The sequence below is a fragment of the Chrysochloris asiatica genome, unplaced genomic scaffold (genome assembly GCF_000296735.1).
Source record: "Chrysochloris asiatica unplaced genomic scaffold, ChrAsi1.0 scaffold00271, whole genome shotgun sequence".
Taxonomy (NCBI): Eukaryota; Metazoa; Chordata; class Mammalia; order Afrosoricida; family Chrysochloridae; genus Chrysochloris; species Chrysochloris asiatica.
The window spans coordinates 2,516,119-2,535,214 of record NW_006408789.1 but is presented as its reverse complement, the minus strand read 5'-3'; the positions used below and the strand labels follow the sequence as shown (position 1 = coordinate 2,535,214).

Here is a 19,096-nt window from a genome sequence, read left to right as displayed (position 1 = left end):
GAACAGACTCAACAGCACTTAGGGACAACAGCAAGCTTTTCTTCTAAGTTATTATGGAACGTATCATTTCGGTATTGCTACTTACGATATGAGAGTCCTTATGCGGATTCATGTGGTGCTGTGGGTTAATGTGCCAGAACGCAAACCTGTTTGAACTGCAAGGTTGGTAGTTCAAGCTCACGAGCTGCTCCTTGGAAACCCTATACAGAGTTGCTATGGGTCAGAATAGACTTGACGACACTAAACAACAACAACAATGCTGATTTGTGAATAAGGAAGACTGTAGAAAAATTGATGCTTTTGAGTTATGGTGCTGGAGGAGAATATTGAAAGTGCCACAGGCTGCCAAAAGAACCAATAGATCCATTTTGGAAGAAGTGCAGCCAGAGTGCTCCTTGGAGGCCAGGATGGCCAAACTTCGACTTTCATACTTCAGACATATTGTCAGGAAGGACCAGTCACTGAAGAACACTATCATGTTTGGTAAGGTGGAGGGTCAGAGAAAAAGAGGAAGACCCCCAACGAGATGGATTGGCCAACTGGTAGCATCAATGGACCCAAGCATGGCAACAATAGTGAGGTTGGCCCAGGATCAGGCAGTGTTTCGTTCGACTGTGCATAAGGTCGCTATGAGTTGGTACCGACTCGATAACACCTAACAACAACAACAACATGTTGACATGGAGTTTTAAATGCTCTCGGAGATGAATCTGTATGTATTTACAGTACAAATCGTTATCGGCGTTGATGCTACACAACAATCAGAACACACATGCAAGCGTTCTTTACATTGTCTTTCCCAGGGTTTCTGTGTGCAAGAGACATCTATTTTTAGATTCCCTTCTAACCCTTGAAATTACCAACTGCACTGGTATTTCAAAATTACATTTTATTATTACTCTTACTTCTTCTCCCTTTTGGATATTTCTATTTTAATAATGCATAAAGTCTCCAAATCAAATAGTGTATTTCAGGCCTTTTTTTTTCAAGTATTAAAATGATTATTTGATCATAGTTTATGAAACTGAAAGTATTTGAAATTATACAAATGAACAGCAGTGCCTTGGCCACTTAAAACCAAGTATTAAATGATTTGATTATTAGGAAGCCCCTGAGTGGTGCCAATGACGTTGCAAGCTGCTAACCAAAAGGTTATGTCTGCTGACAAGTTTCTAACCAAAAGGTTATGTCTGCTGACTAAGCACCTCACAAGAAAGGCCTGGAGATCTACTTATAAAAAGTCAGCCGTGGAAAGTCCTCGGGTGCAGTTCTATTGTGATACACATGGCCTCTCCTTGCTAATGATAATATGATTGTGGGTCTTACAGAGAATCAGAACTTTTTCTGTGAAGTTTTTGACTTTTCAACCCTGGACATTTTACCTTCTTGGTCCCTCATCTCCAAGTATATATGTAATAATTTTTTAAATTATATTTCACAACTGCTTTGGTATAAAGACAAATATAATCCAGGGTGGATTCGTTATCCTGTATTCATTGTTATATTTATTTTTTCTTCTGATTCTAAGAGAAACTAAAATGAAAATCTGGATGGGTCCCTAAAAGTTTCCTGGGTAAGCCACCGTGTGCCTACTGTGTCAAATGGAGGAGCCAGCCCTGCACTGCAGTATAGGAACTCCTTCAAAATTATTTACAGAAAATCATCCTTTAAGTCTCATTAAAAATTTATATACTCTCCAATGTGATCTAGTTTTTTGGTTCAAAGCTCTAGTTTATAAAAGTTGATTCTGAATTTGTACAGAAAAAAAAATGGTACTTCAAAAAAAAAAAAAACCATTTGATTGGAGTAGACAAATTAAGAAAGTCCATTTCAGCACTCAGTGTTAAAGACTATAAAAATGAGAAGATTTACGTAAAAAATAGAATCTTTTGTTTTGTTGGATTGGTTTTTAATCTTACTTTGGAGGAAGAAAGGTTAGTTCGCTTTTTCTCCAGGCCTCATCTTCCATTTTCCAGGAAAACCCTGTCACCCACAGAGGAAAAGCACATTTCTAAGAAAGCTTTATGAAATGTAAAATGAAACTTACATTATAGTTTTGAAAAAAAAGAAGAAGACATGAAGCAAGCACAGCAATCTGGGGCAAAAATCAACCCAGAGAAGCAATTCTTGAGTGGGAGAGCCCTCTTTAATTTATTTAGGAAAAGATTGATTGCACATGATCTGTTTGCTGTTATTTGACATATGTGTCTTCATCTAACACAAAAATAAAGGGGCAGCACAAAACCCGTGGTCTTTTCTCCTGTTCTGCTCTTTAATATGTGCTTTTGCAATGTGTTTCTCATTAAATAATGTTATTGTTGTTAAGTGCCATTGAGTCAGTTCTACCTATAGTGATCCTGTATAGGGTTTCTGAGGAGCAGCTGGTGAGCTTGAACCGCTGACCCTGCAGTTCAAATGGCTTTGCAGTCTGATGCATTTAACTCCCAGCACCATACCAGGACTCCTATTAAATGATATCTAATATTTAAAAAGGGAAAGAGAGAATAATTAAGCTCAATTAAAAAAAAAAAAAGGAATCTATGTGCTTTGAGACTGTAGAAAAAATAGGGAAGGCGAGGGAAGTGTTGGATTTCACTGGGGAGCTGTCCTTGCGGAGGCTGGCACAGCTGTGCCTTTCATCCTGGTTTTGGCTTCTCTAGAACATGCTGGTGGAAATTGAGCAGAAGGTGGTGATCTTATCGGAGCTCTCCGTCCACAATGAAAATCTGCTGCTGGAGGGTAAGGCGCACACCAAGGACGAGGCTGAGCAGCTGGCAGTGAAGCTGAGAACACTGAAGGGGAGTTTGCTGGAGCTACAGAGAGCTCTGCATGACAAGCAGGTCAACATGCAGGTAAGGGTTTGGAGTCATCCAGGCTGCTGGACATCCACGCACTGTTTGCGGCTTCTGAGTCAGGAGACGTAACAGAAGAGGTGGTACCCCTCCACACAAACATTTCTGTGTGTTTTTTCAGTCTACACTCTGACTCAGGCGTATATTTTCAAAGATGTTCTAGAAGGACCGTTGAACCATAGACCGGAAGACTGTGCAGTGTGGGAAAAGTAATACAAATGAAAACAATTTCCCAAATGTAGCAAATAGACTGTTTAAAAAAAAAAAAAATCAACATAAGTAATGGATTGAGAAACATGTCCTAGGCCGTGTTTGCATTTTTCATTAATTTCTCCTGCCATCCGCTTTTCAGATAGACTCATGCTATTTGATTGCATGCCCACAATTTTAGAACTGGCACGTAACCCAACGGACTTGTACATTCCCACTGTCTAGCAGTCTTAGTGTGGTACTGGACTGCAAGGTCGGTTTGAATGGCAAAGTCAGCAGTTCAAGTTCACTAGCCATTCCCTGGAAATCCTATACAGGGTCACTGTGAGTAGGAACCAACTCGATGGCATTTCACAACAGCAACTGTCATGCAGTGACTTTTCTGTTGTTGTTAGGTGCTGTTGATTCACACTGTATGTGTCAGCCTGTCATTGTTGCCTTTGTACCAGTCCATCTCATTGGATAGCTTTGTGGTGTTGTTAAGTGCTGTCAAGTCAGTTGCAACTCATAGCGGCCCTTATAGGATTTTCTAGGAGGGGCTGGTGGCTTTGAATCACCAATCTTGTGGTTATCAGAACGGTGCTTATCCTACAATGCCTCACCAGGACTCCTGGGTCACTTGAGTCCTTCCTTAGTAATGATTTCATCCGACAGCCCTGCAGGTTTAGGGGATAATATTCGCCTGGCATATCTTAAATATTTTAACTCGCCTTTGATTTCAAACTTTCTGTCTTTACTTTTCAGACTTGTCTTCTATAAAGAACATTTATCTATAGTTTGTTGGTTTTAGAAATTTATTGTATCAGAAAAATTTCTGATTCTTTAATGTCAAATTGAGTCCACTTGAATTTAATGTGATTTCTTTACGTCTATTATTTTAATGTTTGCTTTTTATTTTTGCCCTTCTCTTTTTCATTCTCCCTTTTAGCCTCTGTCTTTAAGTTATGGTGCTTTTTTTCCTGCTTTGTGTGAGTGCATTTTGTTTTCCCTCTAATTTTTTATCATGCGTATCTATGACAGTGTAAGTTAATATCTTAATATCCTTACAGATCAGGATAAATACCTTGCAACACTTTTACTCCGATCCCTGTACATGTGGCTCACATCCTTTCGTTGCCCAATATTTTAATGCTGGCCTCTTAGCATCCCCAGAAGTTAGTTACACTCTTATTATTACTGGAGTCCTGGGGAGGCTCTGCAGGATGAACACTGAACTACTAACAGCAAGGTTGGTGGTTCAAGCCCACCAGCTGCCCCTTAGAAGACATGAACAGGGTCACTCTGAGTTGGAACCGACAATGACACTTAACAACAGCAACATTGTTAGTAGTATCAAATCCACCAGTGGCTTGGAGGCAGAAAAAGAGATTTACAACCTCTGAGTTGCTGTGTGTTGGGATCATCTCAGTGGCAATGGGTTTGGTTGGGTTTTTGTTGTTGTTGTTCTTCATTATTATTACACTGTATAGAAAATCAAGCAAATATTTATTGAGAAGTTGCTTTGTGCCAGCTATTCTATGTGGAGGAGTGGAAGAGCCCAGTGTTAGGGAATTTTAGCTAGGGAAATACATAATAAATAAAATCAAAAAGCAAGTGGTAAGTTAAAGGTGATGAAAGAAGTTGGGGTGAACAGGGAAAGACAGGGTGGGCTGGCCAGAAAGTGTCTCTGAGGTTCCATTTGAAGGCATAAACCATGCAGACACAAGGAGAGAGTCCCAGACAAGGAAGCAAACAAGTACGAAGGCTCTGAGGTTGGATAAGACCTGGGTGTTCAGGGAGGTCAGGTAGCTGGAGCGGTGTGAGCCAGAGGGAAGTGGTGGCAAATGAGGGGGAAAAGGTAAAAGGGTCCCAACAGTAAAGGACCTTGATGGCATCAAATGGTGTTTTGCCTTTCTTCAGTGGGAGAGGAGAAGTTATTCAAGTTTGGTAGAACAGGAGTTAACACTGGAGTGGAAGCTGAGGGGCCGTTTAGAAGCAATAATAGTGTAGGCATGGAGATGATTGAGAAGATAGAAGCTGAGGAGTCGGTATTAGGGAGAAGGAGGTACTTAGTTTAGTTCACTTGGACATAGTCTAGTTTGGGATAGATTATGTTTGAGATGCCTTTGAAATGTTCAAGAAGTGGGTGGAGTTGTGGGGAGAGACCTGGGCTGGAGTTATCCATCTCTGATGGCACTTCTGTGATGAGATCACCAAGGGAGTGAGAACAGACCCAGAAGACGATGATCCTAGGCCCTGGGCCATGTCAGCATGAAGGGTGTGGAACATGTGGAGGAGCTCACAAAGGAGAGGGAAAAAGAAAAGCCCGTAACTAAAGAGACTGGCTCCACCCCGATGAAGATGGAAGAGCCTGTGGGGTCCAGTGCTGCTGACCGGGGAGATAAAAGAGGACTGGGAACTGACCACTGGACTTACATAGCAGCATGGTGGCCATTCATGACCTCAGCTCTCAGTGGAGTCAGGGAGGCAGGAAGGATGCAGAAACGGAAGTGAAGAAGTAGTGGACGATGGGTACAGGGAACTCTTTCCAGGAGTTTGTCTGTAAAGGGTACAGAAAAATGGGCTGATAAGCTGAAAGAAGTTGAAGGTCAAGATAAAGTTGGTTTGTTTCCTTTGAAGATCAGAACAACAATAGCATGTTAACAAGTGAGTGGAAATGACTCACTTGGAAGAAAGTATGAGATTGAAGTTGAAGTGTGGTCTTAGAGGTCCAGTAACAGGAGAGAAAGCAGTGTCTGGAGACAAGCTCTGCCTGGGACGGAAGTTGCATGGTAGAAACTTTCTGGAAGTTCTCTGTGACTGTTTTCTTGGTGTGGTGATGATTGTTCTGAATTTCTTATGTGTGTAAGTTTTTTGAAACTCTAAAGAAGCCAAAAGAAAAGGAGACTCTTCTAAGTTTTAACTAGTATTTGCACAACACTTACTATGCCCTACTCAGAAAGCTGGTATAAAGTAAGGGGTGGGCTGGTACTCACATGCTTGGGAAGCATTGAAGCCCCTGGGTGGCCTTTGACTCCTAGCCAAAAGGTTGGTGGTTCGAACCCACCCACAGATGTCTCAGAAGATAAACCTTGCAGTCTTCTCCCGAGTCGTGGAGGGAAGTTCTAGTCTGCACACATCGGTTTGCCATGATTCAAGTGAACTATCCAGCAACTAACAAGAAGCTACACACTGGTACTCGAATGCACCCACAGTGGTTAAAGAAGGCCAGGCCACAAACTCCAGGGCCTTAGGGCTTGGGAAGGAACTCAAAATGAGTAAAGCAGGCTGGTGAGTCAGACCTTGACTAGCTGGGCTTACGGAAAAATAGTAGCTGCATCCGAGCTCCAGCTATTGTCATACCAGTTCTGCCAAGACCTTGAGTTTCTGAAGAGAAAGGAATTTTGAATTTTCATCTAAAATCTCCCAATTAATAAATGTTTTCATTCCACTCAGAAATTTAAAAAGAGTCTGTGCACCAAACCAAATCGGGCTGCCAGCCCCACTTACTCATGGGCCATTGCTTTGCAGCCAGTGGTGCCTATCCTGGGTGTGCCAGTTATTAACTAGAGGTCCTAGGGCACATGCTCCCTGTACTTCCCGCCACCTTTCTTACTGGGAGGCTTCTTCCTCTGTAGACTTGAGGTAAGAATAGTATTTACCTTAGTAAATTTGTCAGGAGGTTTTTAATGCAAGCAGTTGCTCAAGTTATAGTGATTGTAATCATTGATGACAGATGATCTCTAGACCACATTGTTTGAGAGGCAAGGACACCTGGAGTGCTCAAAGATTGGTTTTGAGCCATGCCGGGCTGGGCTCAGTACAGTGACAGCCTTCTGTGGTGCCTCATTTAGAAACCATCACTGTATTCCTTGAATCTTACAATATGTCTTGTTAAGCCCATGGAATGATTCATCAGTTGTGTATACTTCTGCTTACATGTTGTTGTTAGGTGCCGTTGAATTGATACTGACTCATATCCACCTTACGCACAACCGAATGAAACACTGCCCCGTCTTATTCCAATTTCACCATCATTGCTAGTGCGTGAGTCCCTTGATGCTACCACTGTGCCAATCTATCTCGTTGGGGGTCTTCCTCTTTTTGCTGACCCTCCACTTTACCAAACATGATGTCCTTCTCCAGGGACTGGTTCCTTTTCACACTATGTCCTAAATATGAGGGTATAATCTGGCCATACTGGCTTCTAAGGAGCATCCGGCTGATGCCCAACACAGATTTGTTTATTCTTCTGGCAGTCCATAATACTCCTAATATTCTTCTCCAACACCATGACTCACATGCATCATTCTTCTAAGGTTTTCCTTATTCATTGACTGGCTTTCATGTGTCTATGAGATCACTGAAAATACCATGGTTTGAATCAGGCTCACCTTAGTCCTCAAACTGACATCTTGGCTCTTGAGCACTTTATCAAAGATCTTGTACAGCAGATTGACCTCAGCTTGCATGCTGTTGTTATTAAGAGCCGTTGAGTCGGTTCCGACTCATGGCTACCCTGTATAGGGTTTCTGAGGAGCAGCTGGTGAGCCTCAACTGCTGACCTTGCAGTTCAATCCGACCTGGCAATCTAGTGTGTTAATCTGCAGCGCCACACCATGAAACACCACTCTTCCCTGCCACACCTTGCTCCATCCACCTGGCTTCCTTATTGCTCTCCTTCTGTCTGAAATGCTGAGTGTTTTTCACCCTGGGGCCACTGCATCAGCTGTCCCCTCCCCCTAGATCTCTGCCCCACTTGTGTTCTTATTGGGAACTCAAGACAACAGCTTCTTTCTCTGAAGATGCCTTTCCGAGCACCTGAAGAGAAGCCCATCTCATCCATTTTCTGTCCCTTGACTCAGACCCGTTTTCTTTGTTTCGTTGGTCAGCATCTCACCTGACCCTGTTCTCTGTTTTGTTTTGTTTTTTTCTGTCTCCCCACCAAGGCACTTGTCTGCTTCTTTTTCACAGAAGACCCCAGTACCTGTAAAACAGGGCTTGGCACAGAGTGGGTGCTTGATGAATATTTAGAGAACGGTTATATTAAGATGATATAATGTAACTGAGGGTATATAAACAGGAGCTCTGGTAGCGCAGTGGTTACGAATTGGGCTGCGAACCTTAAGGTCAGCAGTTCAAAACTACCAGCTGCTTCACGGGAGAAAGATGAGGCTTTCTACTCCCGTCAAGATTTACAGCCTTGGAAACCTTGTACAGGGTCGCTATGGGTCGGAATCGACTCGATGGCACTTAACAACAACAACATATAAACAGGAGCTCAGGCTTTCTTCGCTCTTCTCTGCTCCAGGCACAGAGAGGTTAATTGTTGAATCTGAGATGACTGCTCACAAGTCTTGAAGAGCCGCATTGCTATTCACCTAAGTAGGACATAGAACACTGTCTTTATGGACTGTGTTATTCCAGCTGACCTAGATGTCCCCTGAGTCTTATGTCCTCAAGCCCTGTGACTCATTCCCTCAGGGTGTTTGGTTATGGCTAAGAAGTTTCCTGAACTTTGTCCCTTGTATGTTCTGTAATATCCTCGAATAAATTTGCAGCATATATGAATACTTATGTAGAAATGTCCTCTACCAAGCCTATTCATACATGTGGGTGTAGCTAGCATGTCTACCTATGTATCTACTCATAGACGTTGTTTGCTCTGACTATTATTGCATGATTGTGTATGTAATAGTAGTCTCCTTTCTCCTTTGTTGTGTTTTGTGCTTGTGCACCTCACAGTGACTTCCTATCACTGGCCATGTTGAGTTGCCCTCCCCTTATGTACACTGACTTTTCCTTTTACCGAAGTTTGTCTACTCTCCACATAGTGATTATTTTTTTTTCCTCCTGCCCCTTCTTAATATCCACCACATAAATAAAACAAAGGGAAAAAAACGGATGATCATATCAGTTGATGCAGAGAAAGCACGTGATAAAATCCAATACCCATTCCTGATAAAAACTCACAGGAAAATAAGAATAGAAGGAAGATTCCACAACATTGGGGCATATACACAAAGCCAAATAATGTTGATAAAACATTATTATCAACAAAGAGAACAGGAATTAGATACTGAGACTGTCTGTCACCACTTCTATATTGTATTAGAATGCCTCGTCAGAGCAATAAGACAAGAAAAGGAAATAAAAGGCATCTAATTGGAGTCCTGATGTGGTGCTGCAAGTTAATGCACTGGACTACAAGGTTGGTTTCAACCATAAAGTTGGTGGTTCAAGCTCACCAGCTACTCCCCAGAAATGCTTTACAGCGTTACTATGAGTTGGAACCGACTTAACAGCACATAACAACAAAAACAACAAATGGAGCTCTGGTATGGCATATAGAATAAGCACAGGACTGCAAGGTTGATTTGAACCATAGGTGGTTGTTCAAACCCACCACCCACTCCTCAGAAATCCTATACAGGGTCGCTACTAGATGAAAAATTTCAACAAACTGATTCAGCACTGGAGTCACTCAGTCATGTATGCTAGGAAATTTGGAAGACAGCTGCCTGGCCAACTGACTGGAAGAGATCTATATTTGTGCCCATTCCAAACAGAGGTGACCCAACAGAAGGCGGAAATCATTAGACAATATCATTAAAATCCCATGTAAATAAAATTTTGCCAAAGAGGTCTCAAAAATGACTGCAACTGCACATTGACAGAGAACTTCCAGAGGTTCAAGCCAGATTAATAAGAGGACATGGAACGAGAGATATCATTTCTGATGTCAGGTGGATCTTGGCTGAAAGCAAAGAATACCTTAAAGATGTTTACTTGTACTTTATTGATTGTACAAAGGCTTTCAGTTGTGTTGATCATTACAAACTATGAACAACATTGTAGAGAATGAGTATTCTGGAACACTTTTGTGTTCATGAAGAACCTGTATATAAAGCAAGAAGCAGTTGTTTGAACAGAACAAGAGAACACTGAATGGCTTAAAATTAGGAAAGGTGTGCACTAGGGTTGTATTCTTTCACCATACTTACTCACTCTGTATACTGAGCAAATAATCCAAGAAACAAGATTATACAAAGATAAACATGGCATTAGTATTGGAAGAAGACTCATTAACAACCTGTGATATGCAGATGATGTAACTTTGCTTGCTGAAAGTGAAAAGGACTTAAAATGCTTGCTGATGAAGATAAAGTCCACAGCCTTTGGAATGGGTTGCACCTCAATGTAAAGAAAACAAACATCCTCACCACTGGACCAATAAACAACATCAAGATAAATGGAGAAAAGGTTGAAGTTGTCAAAGACTTTATCTTTCTTGTCTTAACCGTTAACACTCATGTAATCAGCAGTCAAGAAATCAAACAACATATTGCGTTAGGCAGATATGCTGTAAAAGACCTCTTTAAAGTGTTGAAGAGCAAAGATTTGAGGACTAAGGTGTGCCTGACCCAAGCCAAGGTATTTTAAATAACCTCATATACGTGCAAAAGTTGGAAAGTGAATAAGGAAGGCTGTAGAAGAATTGATGCATTTGGATTGTGGTGCTGGAGGAGACTACTAAAAGTATAATGAACTGCCAAAAGAATAAACCGATATGTGTTGGAAGAAGTACAGTCAGAGTGCTCCCTAGAGGCCAGGATGTCCAGACTTCATCTCTCATACTTTGGACATATTATCAGGAGGGACCAATGCCTGGAGAAGGATATCATGTTTGGTAAAATGGAGGGTCAGAGAAAAAGAGGAAGACCCCCAACAAGATGGATTGGCACAGTGGCAGCAGCAATGGACTCAAATGTAGCAACGATTGTGAGGTTAGCACAGGACTGGGCAGTGTTTCATTCTGTTGTGCATAGGGTCGCTATAAGTCAGTGCCAACTCATTACCACCTAACAACAACGTAAGTCAGTACCGACTCAACGGCACTTAAAATCAACAACAAAATTGGTAAAGAAGTGAAACTTTTTTTGTTTGCATATGATATGATCCTATACATAGCAAGTCCCAGAGACTTATAACAAAAAAAGCTACTTTAACTAGTAGAAGGATTCAACTAAGTGTCAGAGAATAAGATCAACGTAGAAAAATCAGTCTATATTAACAAAGAGAACTCTGAAAGTGAAGTCAGGAAATAATAGCCATCCAAAAGACGAAATACTTATGAATCAACCTAAACAGACCCAGAACAGACGTATACAAAGAAAACTGCAAAACACTACTGCAATAAACCAAGAGGGCTACATAAATGAAAGAATATACTATGCTCATGGATAGAAAAATCTTTATAAATGAAACACATGCTGATACAAGATAGAGACCTGGTGTGATACGGTGGGATACAGCACCGGACCATAAGGTTGGCAGTTCAAACTCACCAGTCACTCCTTGGAAACCCTTATAGGGCCACTATGAGTCAGAACCGACTTGACGCACTTAACAACAACAGAGACGTTAAATGTGGCAGGGTCATGCTTTCGTAGGAGAAGCATAGTAAATGATAAGGGCTAATGCTTCTGAGGCCTGGTGTGGCACTGTAGGATAAGCACTGAACTGATAACCATAAGGTTGGTGGCTCAAACCCACCAGCTGTTTTTCGTAACCTTTATATAGAGTCATTATGAGTCAGAACTGAATCCACGGCACTTAACAACGACAATAATGATCTGAGAAAAATTTTCTTTTGTGTGACTTTAAAAACAAAAAAAATCAGGCAAATTCATAAAAGAATTTAGAATTACAATCCTGTGGGAAAATTTTCAGGTTCTTTTCTGGTAACCACATGGGTTACCTACAAGCCCTAGCGTCTAAATAGAAAACTAGAAAACTTTCTGTGTGGGGTGTTTCTCTATGTAATCATCTTTTTATTGTTCTCTCTACTGCAGATGCAGTAGTAAATTCTATGGGTTTTGTGTTACAATTTTTTTTTTTTAATGTAGCTATGTGTCTAAAAGAGCCACCTTGGTTTTATGGCAGAGACCACACCAAAGCAGTCTTGGTGCCTTTGGGGCTGAGGTTTTCCTGTGGGTAGCATGACCCTTGATTTTTACCTCATTCAAAGCAGGGGACATCCCAGGAGAAGGAGGAGAATGATGCTGACCTAGCGGCCACCCAGAGCCCCGGGGTCCAGGAGTGGCTGACCCACGCCCGCACCACACGCACCCACCAACGACAGAGCAGCCTCCAGCAACAGAAGGTAAACCGCTTCCGACTTGTCGCTCAGGGAGAAACCAGAGCGAAGTGTTACAGAAGGGTACATCCGCGTGACAAAGCGTCTCTACTGTCTTAACTCTTTAGATGGAAATAAAACATGGCTAACTTTCTAGGTATGCCCTTGTGACCACTGGGACAACTGGTCACTTTAAAGAGCCAGTCTTTACTAAAAGCCTGAGCTTAGGTTACATATGGTGATACTCGATTATAATACAAATTATCATGGATACTTCCTTATTTTCACATCTACCCTCATTTGCATCTGTTTTGTTAAGATAAAACCTTTTGGACTAGATGAAATTAGTAGGGAAGACCTTTGAGAATGGGTAAAAGTCAGAACTACATTTTTTTTTAATTGAACACATTTGTTTTTAACAATAAAACCTTGACTAGAATAGTTTAGAAACCAGGCCTCAGAAAATTGGTAAAATTCTGGATTATACGTTTCTAAATGAAATCCAGCTTTATTTTTCATTCTAAAGTTTATATCATCACAAAACAGACTTTCAAGTTGCTACTTTATGTGAAAAAAGAAAAATTTGATGGATAAGAATGAATTGTCATTGATACCTTGACTTTTATATAAAGGACATATTAAAATATTTTATTTTCTAGAGTGAAAATACTGATCATAAATACTGGAAAAAGTAAAATCTAGTCCATTTATAATGCAATTTATCATGTAAGCAAAGGAGTTCCGAGAACTATGATCTCTCAAGACTATCCTTCAAGGTTGTTAAGAGATCTACCTTCTCTCAAAACTCTATCCCCAAGAAGACAATCTTGATATAGAAAAGTGAGTGTGTTTTGTGCCACTTGGGGGCACCATTGCACAGCAAAATGTTCTTTTTTCATCCTGACCAACAAATGCCTCAGCTGTCTGCCTCACCAAACCTAACATGAGATGTAAAGTACATGGGAGACATGTTTGAGACAGACCTGCACAACGGAGATTGAGGTTTTTACACATTGAAGGTCTGTTGGCATCCCTGTTTCAGCAAGTCTGTTGGTGCCATTTTTCTAAGAGCATACACTCACCTCCTGTCTCAGCATCCCATTTCAGGCACTTCAGACTGTTGGTGGAAACATTCCATTTCTCCACAACCTTGTTATTGTTGTTGTTGTTAGGTGCCATCGAGTCAGTACCGACTCACAGCGGCTCTGTACACAACAGAATGAAACCCTGCCCAGTCCTGTGCCAGCCTCACAATTGTTGCCACACTTGTGCCCATTGCTGCTACCATGGTGCCAATCCATCTTATTGGGAGTCTTCCTCTTTTTCTCCATTCTACCAAGCATGATATCCTTCTCCAGATACTGGTCTCTCCTGACAGTATGTCTGAAGTATGCAAGACAAAGTCTGGCCATCCTGGCTTCATAAGGCTTTGTTGTTGTTGTTGTTATGTGCCGTGGAGTTGGTTCCGACTCATAGCAACCCTGTACAGGGTTTCTGAGGCTGTAAATCTTTATGGGAGCAGAGAGCCTCATCTTCCTTCTGCAGAACAGCTGGTAGTTTCGAACTGCTGACCTTGCAGTTCACAGCCCGATTCGTAACCACTACACTACTATACATTTAATAGACAACCGTTTAATGAGACATAACGTCTACATTCACTTGGAATCTAAAATGTGTATCTGTATGTGATGCACTTTATTGTGATAGTTGTTTCATTGTGGTGGTCTGGAACTGAACTTGCAATATCTCTGAGGTGGGTCTGTCGTTAACTGAACGAGACTTCTTTGTGATGGCTAGCTTAAAAACTGCCTACTAAAGGTCCTGAGAATATGCTTGACAGAGAATTCTGACTCAAATGATGAAGTTACAAGGATGTCTGCCCCTGACCTTCCCTTGAGCAGGAGTTGGAGCAGGAGCTAGCCGAGCAGAAGAATCTCCTCCGGTCGGTCGCCAGTCGCGGGGAAGAACTTCTCACCCAGCACTCGGCTGCAGAGACCTCGGCCACAGGGTACGTTCTCACACATGTGAACTGTTTGTTTCTTCATTGTGCTTGGCTGACATTTGAAGACATGTGAGCCTCACGTAAAAATTTATCCTATAAAACTGAATAGTTTGTTTGCCCTTTGCGATACTGAATTTGTTTGTATTTGCACGATTTTGTTGCGTTGTTGTTGTTGTTGTTAAGTGCCGTCGATTCGGTTCTGACTCATAGCAACCCTGTACAGAGTTTCCGAGGAGCAGCTGGTGAGCTTGAACCCAAGCCAACCTTGCAGGTCAAATGGCTTTGCAGTCTGGCGCATTAACCCACAGCGCCACACCAGGTCTCCCTCAGAGTTGTTAAGGTGCCATCAAATCAGTTCTGACTCATGGCAACCCTGTATAGGGTTTCCAAGGAGCAGCTGGTATATGAACCACCAACTTTGTGGTTAGCAGTCTGATGTTGATCTACAGCGCTACACCAGGAAAAATGTAAATAAATCAGAATTAACATTTGGCCAATTTGGGAGTGATTTATTTATTTATCTATCTATCTATCTATCTATCTATCTATCTATCTATCTATCTATCTATCTTACTTTACTTACTTTACTTACTTACTTACTTACTTACTTAAAATTTAATCAGTGCTAAGGAGTGCTCCAGAGCTCTGGTAGCATATGGTTACAAATTGGGCTGCTAATCTCAAGGTCAGCAGTTGGAAACTACCAGCTGTTCCATGAGAGAAGGCTGAGGCTCTCTGCTCCTGTTAAGATTTACACTATGAGTCGAAACCAACTCCACGACAAATAACTACCACCACCACTACCACCAGGGAGTGGTCCATATGATAAGCACTGGACTGCAAACTACAGGGTTCACAAATCTAGCCTGTCACTGACTCTGTGGTAGAAAGATGAGGCTTTCTGCTCCCACAAAGATTTAAAGCCTGGGAAATCTTATACATGGTCTCTATGAGTCAGACCAACTTGAAAGCACCTGACAACAAAATGAGGCTGTAGGATATGCATTGGATTGCAAGACAAAAGACCAATAGTTCAAACCCACCAGCGGATCCTCAGAAACCCATACACGGTTGTTAAGAGTCAGAACTGGCCTGACAGCACTTAACAACAACAAGTGAGTACAATTAAAGTAAATGGATGTATATTTAAGTGTATTCAGAACTTCAGAAACCAAAATTAAAAGGGGCTCACGCACTCCGATTCAATGGACTTACAAGAACAGATAAAAGAAGACATTCTTAAAAAGGGGAAAAAAACCTAGTAAAACAGGTTCCCAATAAATCTCAATGTAGAAGGAGAAAGGCAAATGCTATTACGATATTTATAGTCAGGAATTCCATTGAAATAGCCTTAAAAGCAAGATTTTGTCAAAGATACAAAAATGTTTAAAATTTTTTGTGTTTTGTTCATTATACTTAGCAGTGCTGTAACAGACTCAAAATGAGACTCGCACATTATTTTGCCTGCTGATTCTAATTAGAAACTTGCCCCAACTTTGCATTTTTCAGTTTCCTAAGGAGCTCTGGTAGCGTAGTGGTTACGAATCGGGCTGCGAACCTTAAGGTCAGCAGTTCGAAACTACCAGCTGCTCCGCGGGAGAAAGATGAGGCTTTCTACTCCCGTAAAGATTTACACCCTCGGAAACCCTGTACAGGGTCGCTATGGGTCGGAACCGACTCGATGGCACTTAACAACTACAACATTCCTCCCAGATACTTACTCATCCCTCATAGCCTTCTGAATATGTTTGTCAAAGGCTCTATTTGTACAAAGAACCTGTGTACACATTGGCTCTTCTCCCTGCCTATAAAAACCCAAAGCCACTCACAGTGACCTTGTATTGGATCTCTGAGATGGTCGATCTTTATGGGAGAAGCCAGCCTCATCTTTCTCCTGAGGAGCAGTTGGTGTGCTTGTGGTTAGCGGCCTAATGCCTAGCGGCTCTTTGTTGTTGTTGCTTTGTGCCATTAAGTTGGTTCAGACTCATAATGACCCTGTATAGGGTTTCTGAGAAGCGGCTGGTGGATTTGAACCACCGACCTTGCAGTTGGTGCTTCAGTGCTTCTTCTGCAGTGCCACCACATAATCACAAAACCTAGGGGTAGGAACCTTCTGCAGCTTTCATCTCATGATTTTCTCCCCACTTTCCTTGGTCTTTGACTTTGGAAAGGACCCAGATGAAAGGCAGGCAACTATAACTTGCTCTTTCAAATACAAAAAAATATTTTTTTAAATGTACAAGAACTGGCTGTCTGTAAAAGATTCACTTTAAAGACTGGTTATCATTTTTTTTAACATGTATTTTATTGTGTTTCTGATGGGTCTACCCAAAGTATACTCATGGAAACAGGTTCCCATTCAACAATTCTTACACATCGTTGATCAGTGATGTTGGTTGCCTTTTTCACTTTCTATCAGCATTGCCATTGCTTGCTTCCCTCACGTGACTCTGTTTTGTCTTGTTGCACTTCAGAGATACCTCCTGTGTCTTTTATGAATGGGAGGTTTGTGGCCACACCATGTTGCCACCCTATTGGCTCCATTTTTCCAGCACCCCGTCTTCGCTTCCTGTCCCTGCATCAGTCTTACATTCTTACAGTCTTTCACACTGCTTTCATGACATGATTGCATGCTTAGTGGACTGACATAATGTGAACATACACTGGAAAACCCAAAACTGCATGTGACTCGCTTTACAGGACTAGTCGGTAACTGAGCCAGCAGAAGCCCCAGCGATTGCCTCTATTTCCCTACAGTTGTTCCGTCCCATTAACTTCGTCTCACTGCCCCTACCACGCCAGCCTGCTCACCCAAGCTTTTGAGGACCCCTCGAGCATTTGGTCTCACATAGTCCCTTTTTAAAAAAAAATCACAGTATTCAAGGATGACATTTTTTACTTTTTGAATGAATCTGCTATTTAGTTAGAAGATATCTTCAAGCGATCGCTTCAGTTCGTGATTTAAAAAGTGTCACAGAGTGTGGTGTTTAAAGGGTTTCTGTTTGTGAAATATATGTCTCAAAAATAATAAAAATTTCAGAAGGTAAAAAAAAAAAAGTATCACTGAGCGAGAGTCTCGGAGTTTCCTCCAGTCTCAGTGGATCCAGTAAGTCTTCTGGAGTTTTTTTGGAATCTGAAGTTCTGTTCCTCATTTTTTTCCCTTTCTCTCAGGGTCTGTCTGAGCAGGACATTTAGTATTGGTAACCAGGCACCATCGAATTCTTCTGGTCTCTGAGGCGGTTCATGGAGTTAGTCTTAGAGATTCTTGAATTTCCTTCTTTAAACTCTTTATTTTTTATACAAATTCTTTAGAAAAAGTACCTTCTATGTAGTAGTTCAGCCACTTCTTTCTGGTCTTAGCTAAGCAAACAAATGACCACAAATTAACTGATAGCCAGAAACAAAGGGAGGGAAAGATGATAGAGTGATAGAGAGAGAAAGATAAAATAGCAGAGTAGCATTGCTAGGGAAAAAACCAAAGCAAACCCACAAATTTTGTGCTTGCTAGTTAATTTTCTAAGCCTACCAAATATAAATTGGTTAAAAAAAAAAAACAAAAAACCTTCAGGAAGGGCATGACCTTTATATATTGAATTTGTATATTGAATTTGTAACAAAGAATTCGTATCACCTTTGGTATGAATTCATTATCTAAAGAGTAAGTTGTTGTTGTTAAGTGCCATTGAGTTGGTTTGGACCCATAGCAACCCTATATAGGATTTCCAAGGAGCGGCTGGTGGGTTTGAACCAGCAACCTGAGGTTCAAACTGACCTTGTGGTCCAGCAAATTATCCTGCAGCACCACAGTAGGACTCCAAAGATTAAGTGCTGGGGCTTAATGACCTAAGTGTGTAAAAATGGCTTGTATCATTATCCATAAGCGCCCAAAGATGGAACTAGCCCTACAGATGAATGGATAAACAAACTGTGCCCAAAGCATGCAATGGATCTGACTCATCCTGAAAGCCACATTCTGTCTTATAAGGCAGGCTGTCTTTAAGGGTGCTATTTCAGGGCCTCCTTCCATGTTTTGCACTTTCATTCCATCACCTGGAACCTAGTGTGTTCTACTGTCTTTGAACACATTGTAAAAACTACCTACCAGTGACCTAGTAGAGTTTTAGGTTTGGGTTCTGCTTTGAGTGGGGTGTGGGTTGAACTGATTTGTGCACTCTTTCTCAAAACATACGAGTCTATAATCATACAGTGTATTTTCTGACTCAAAGTTACAATTGGAGTCCTGTGGGAGCACTGTAGAATATGCACTTAATCACAATGTTGATGGTTCAAACTCACTAACCACTAGTCGGAAACCCGAGACAAGGTTGTTGTGGGTTGTAACTGACCCAATGCACTTGATAACAATGACAAAAGTTACAATTAGTTTTTACTTTTATTAAAAACTGAGCTATTATCCGTGTATTTCTTTAAATTGTCAATCTGCAGCTTGAGATTCAACTATATTGTGGAAAAGAATGTATTTATTTTATGATGTTTTGAAATTTCTATTTTAAAGTGTAAACTAATGAGTAAAATCATCTAGTTCTAGCTTCATAGGCCAAGTCAAATGCACACAACAAACTGCTTGCCTCACAGCCCTTTGGCTCACATGATCAAAGTAGATTCTTTGTTCTTCTGATAGTGAAAAGCCCGCTGTGGTATCGCAGAAGTCAGAGGGGGAGAAGGCATCCACTGAAGACCAGATGAGGATGAAATGGGAAAGTCTCCATCAAGAATTTAGTACAAAGCAGAAACTATTGCAGAACGTCCTGGAGCAAGATCAAGAGCAAGTGGTATGAAAACCTTTGTGCTTGTATCTGTTTGCTGATATGAGAAGCATGGCACCCTGCTGTGGTGCTGTAGGATAAGCGCTTGACCATAAGGTCAGCAGTTCAAACTCACCAGCTGCTCCTC

The 19,096-nt window shown here is 41.4% G+C and overlaps 1 protein-coding gene across 1 annotated transcript in view; it reads left to right on the top strand.

Moving 5' to 3' along the window:
• Positions 1-19,096, top strand: part of SYNE1 (spectrin repeat containing, nuclear envelope 1) — a 554,350-nt gene that overhangs the window by 364,162 nt on the left and 171,092 nt on the right. The window contains exons 95-98 of the mRNA XM_006874353.1: positions 2,661-2,852; positions 12,076-12,207; positions 14,082-14,188; positions 18,825-18,975. Of these exons, the coding sequence (XP_006874415.1) occupies positions 2,661-2,852; positions 12,076-12,207; positions 14,082-14,188; positions 18,825-18,975 (582 nt within the window). The remainder of the gene's footprint in view (positions 1-2,660; positions 2,853-12,075; positions 12,208-14,081; positions 14,189-18,824; positions 18,976-19,096) is intronic.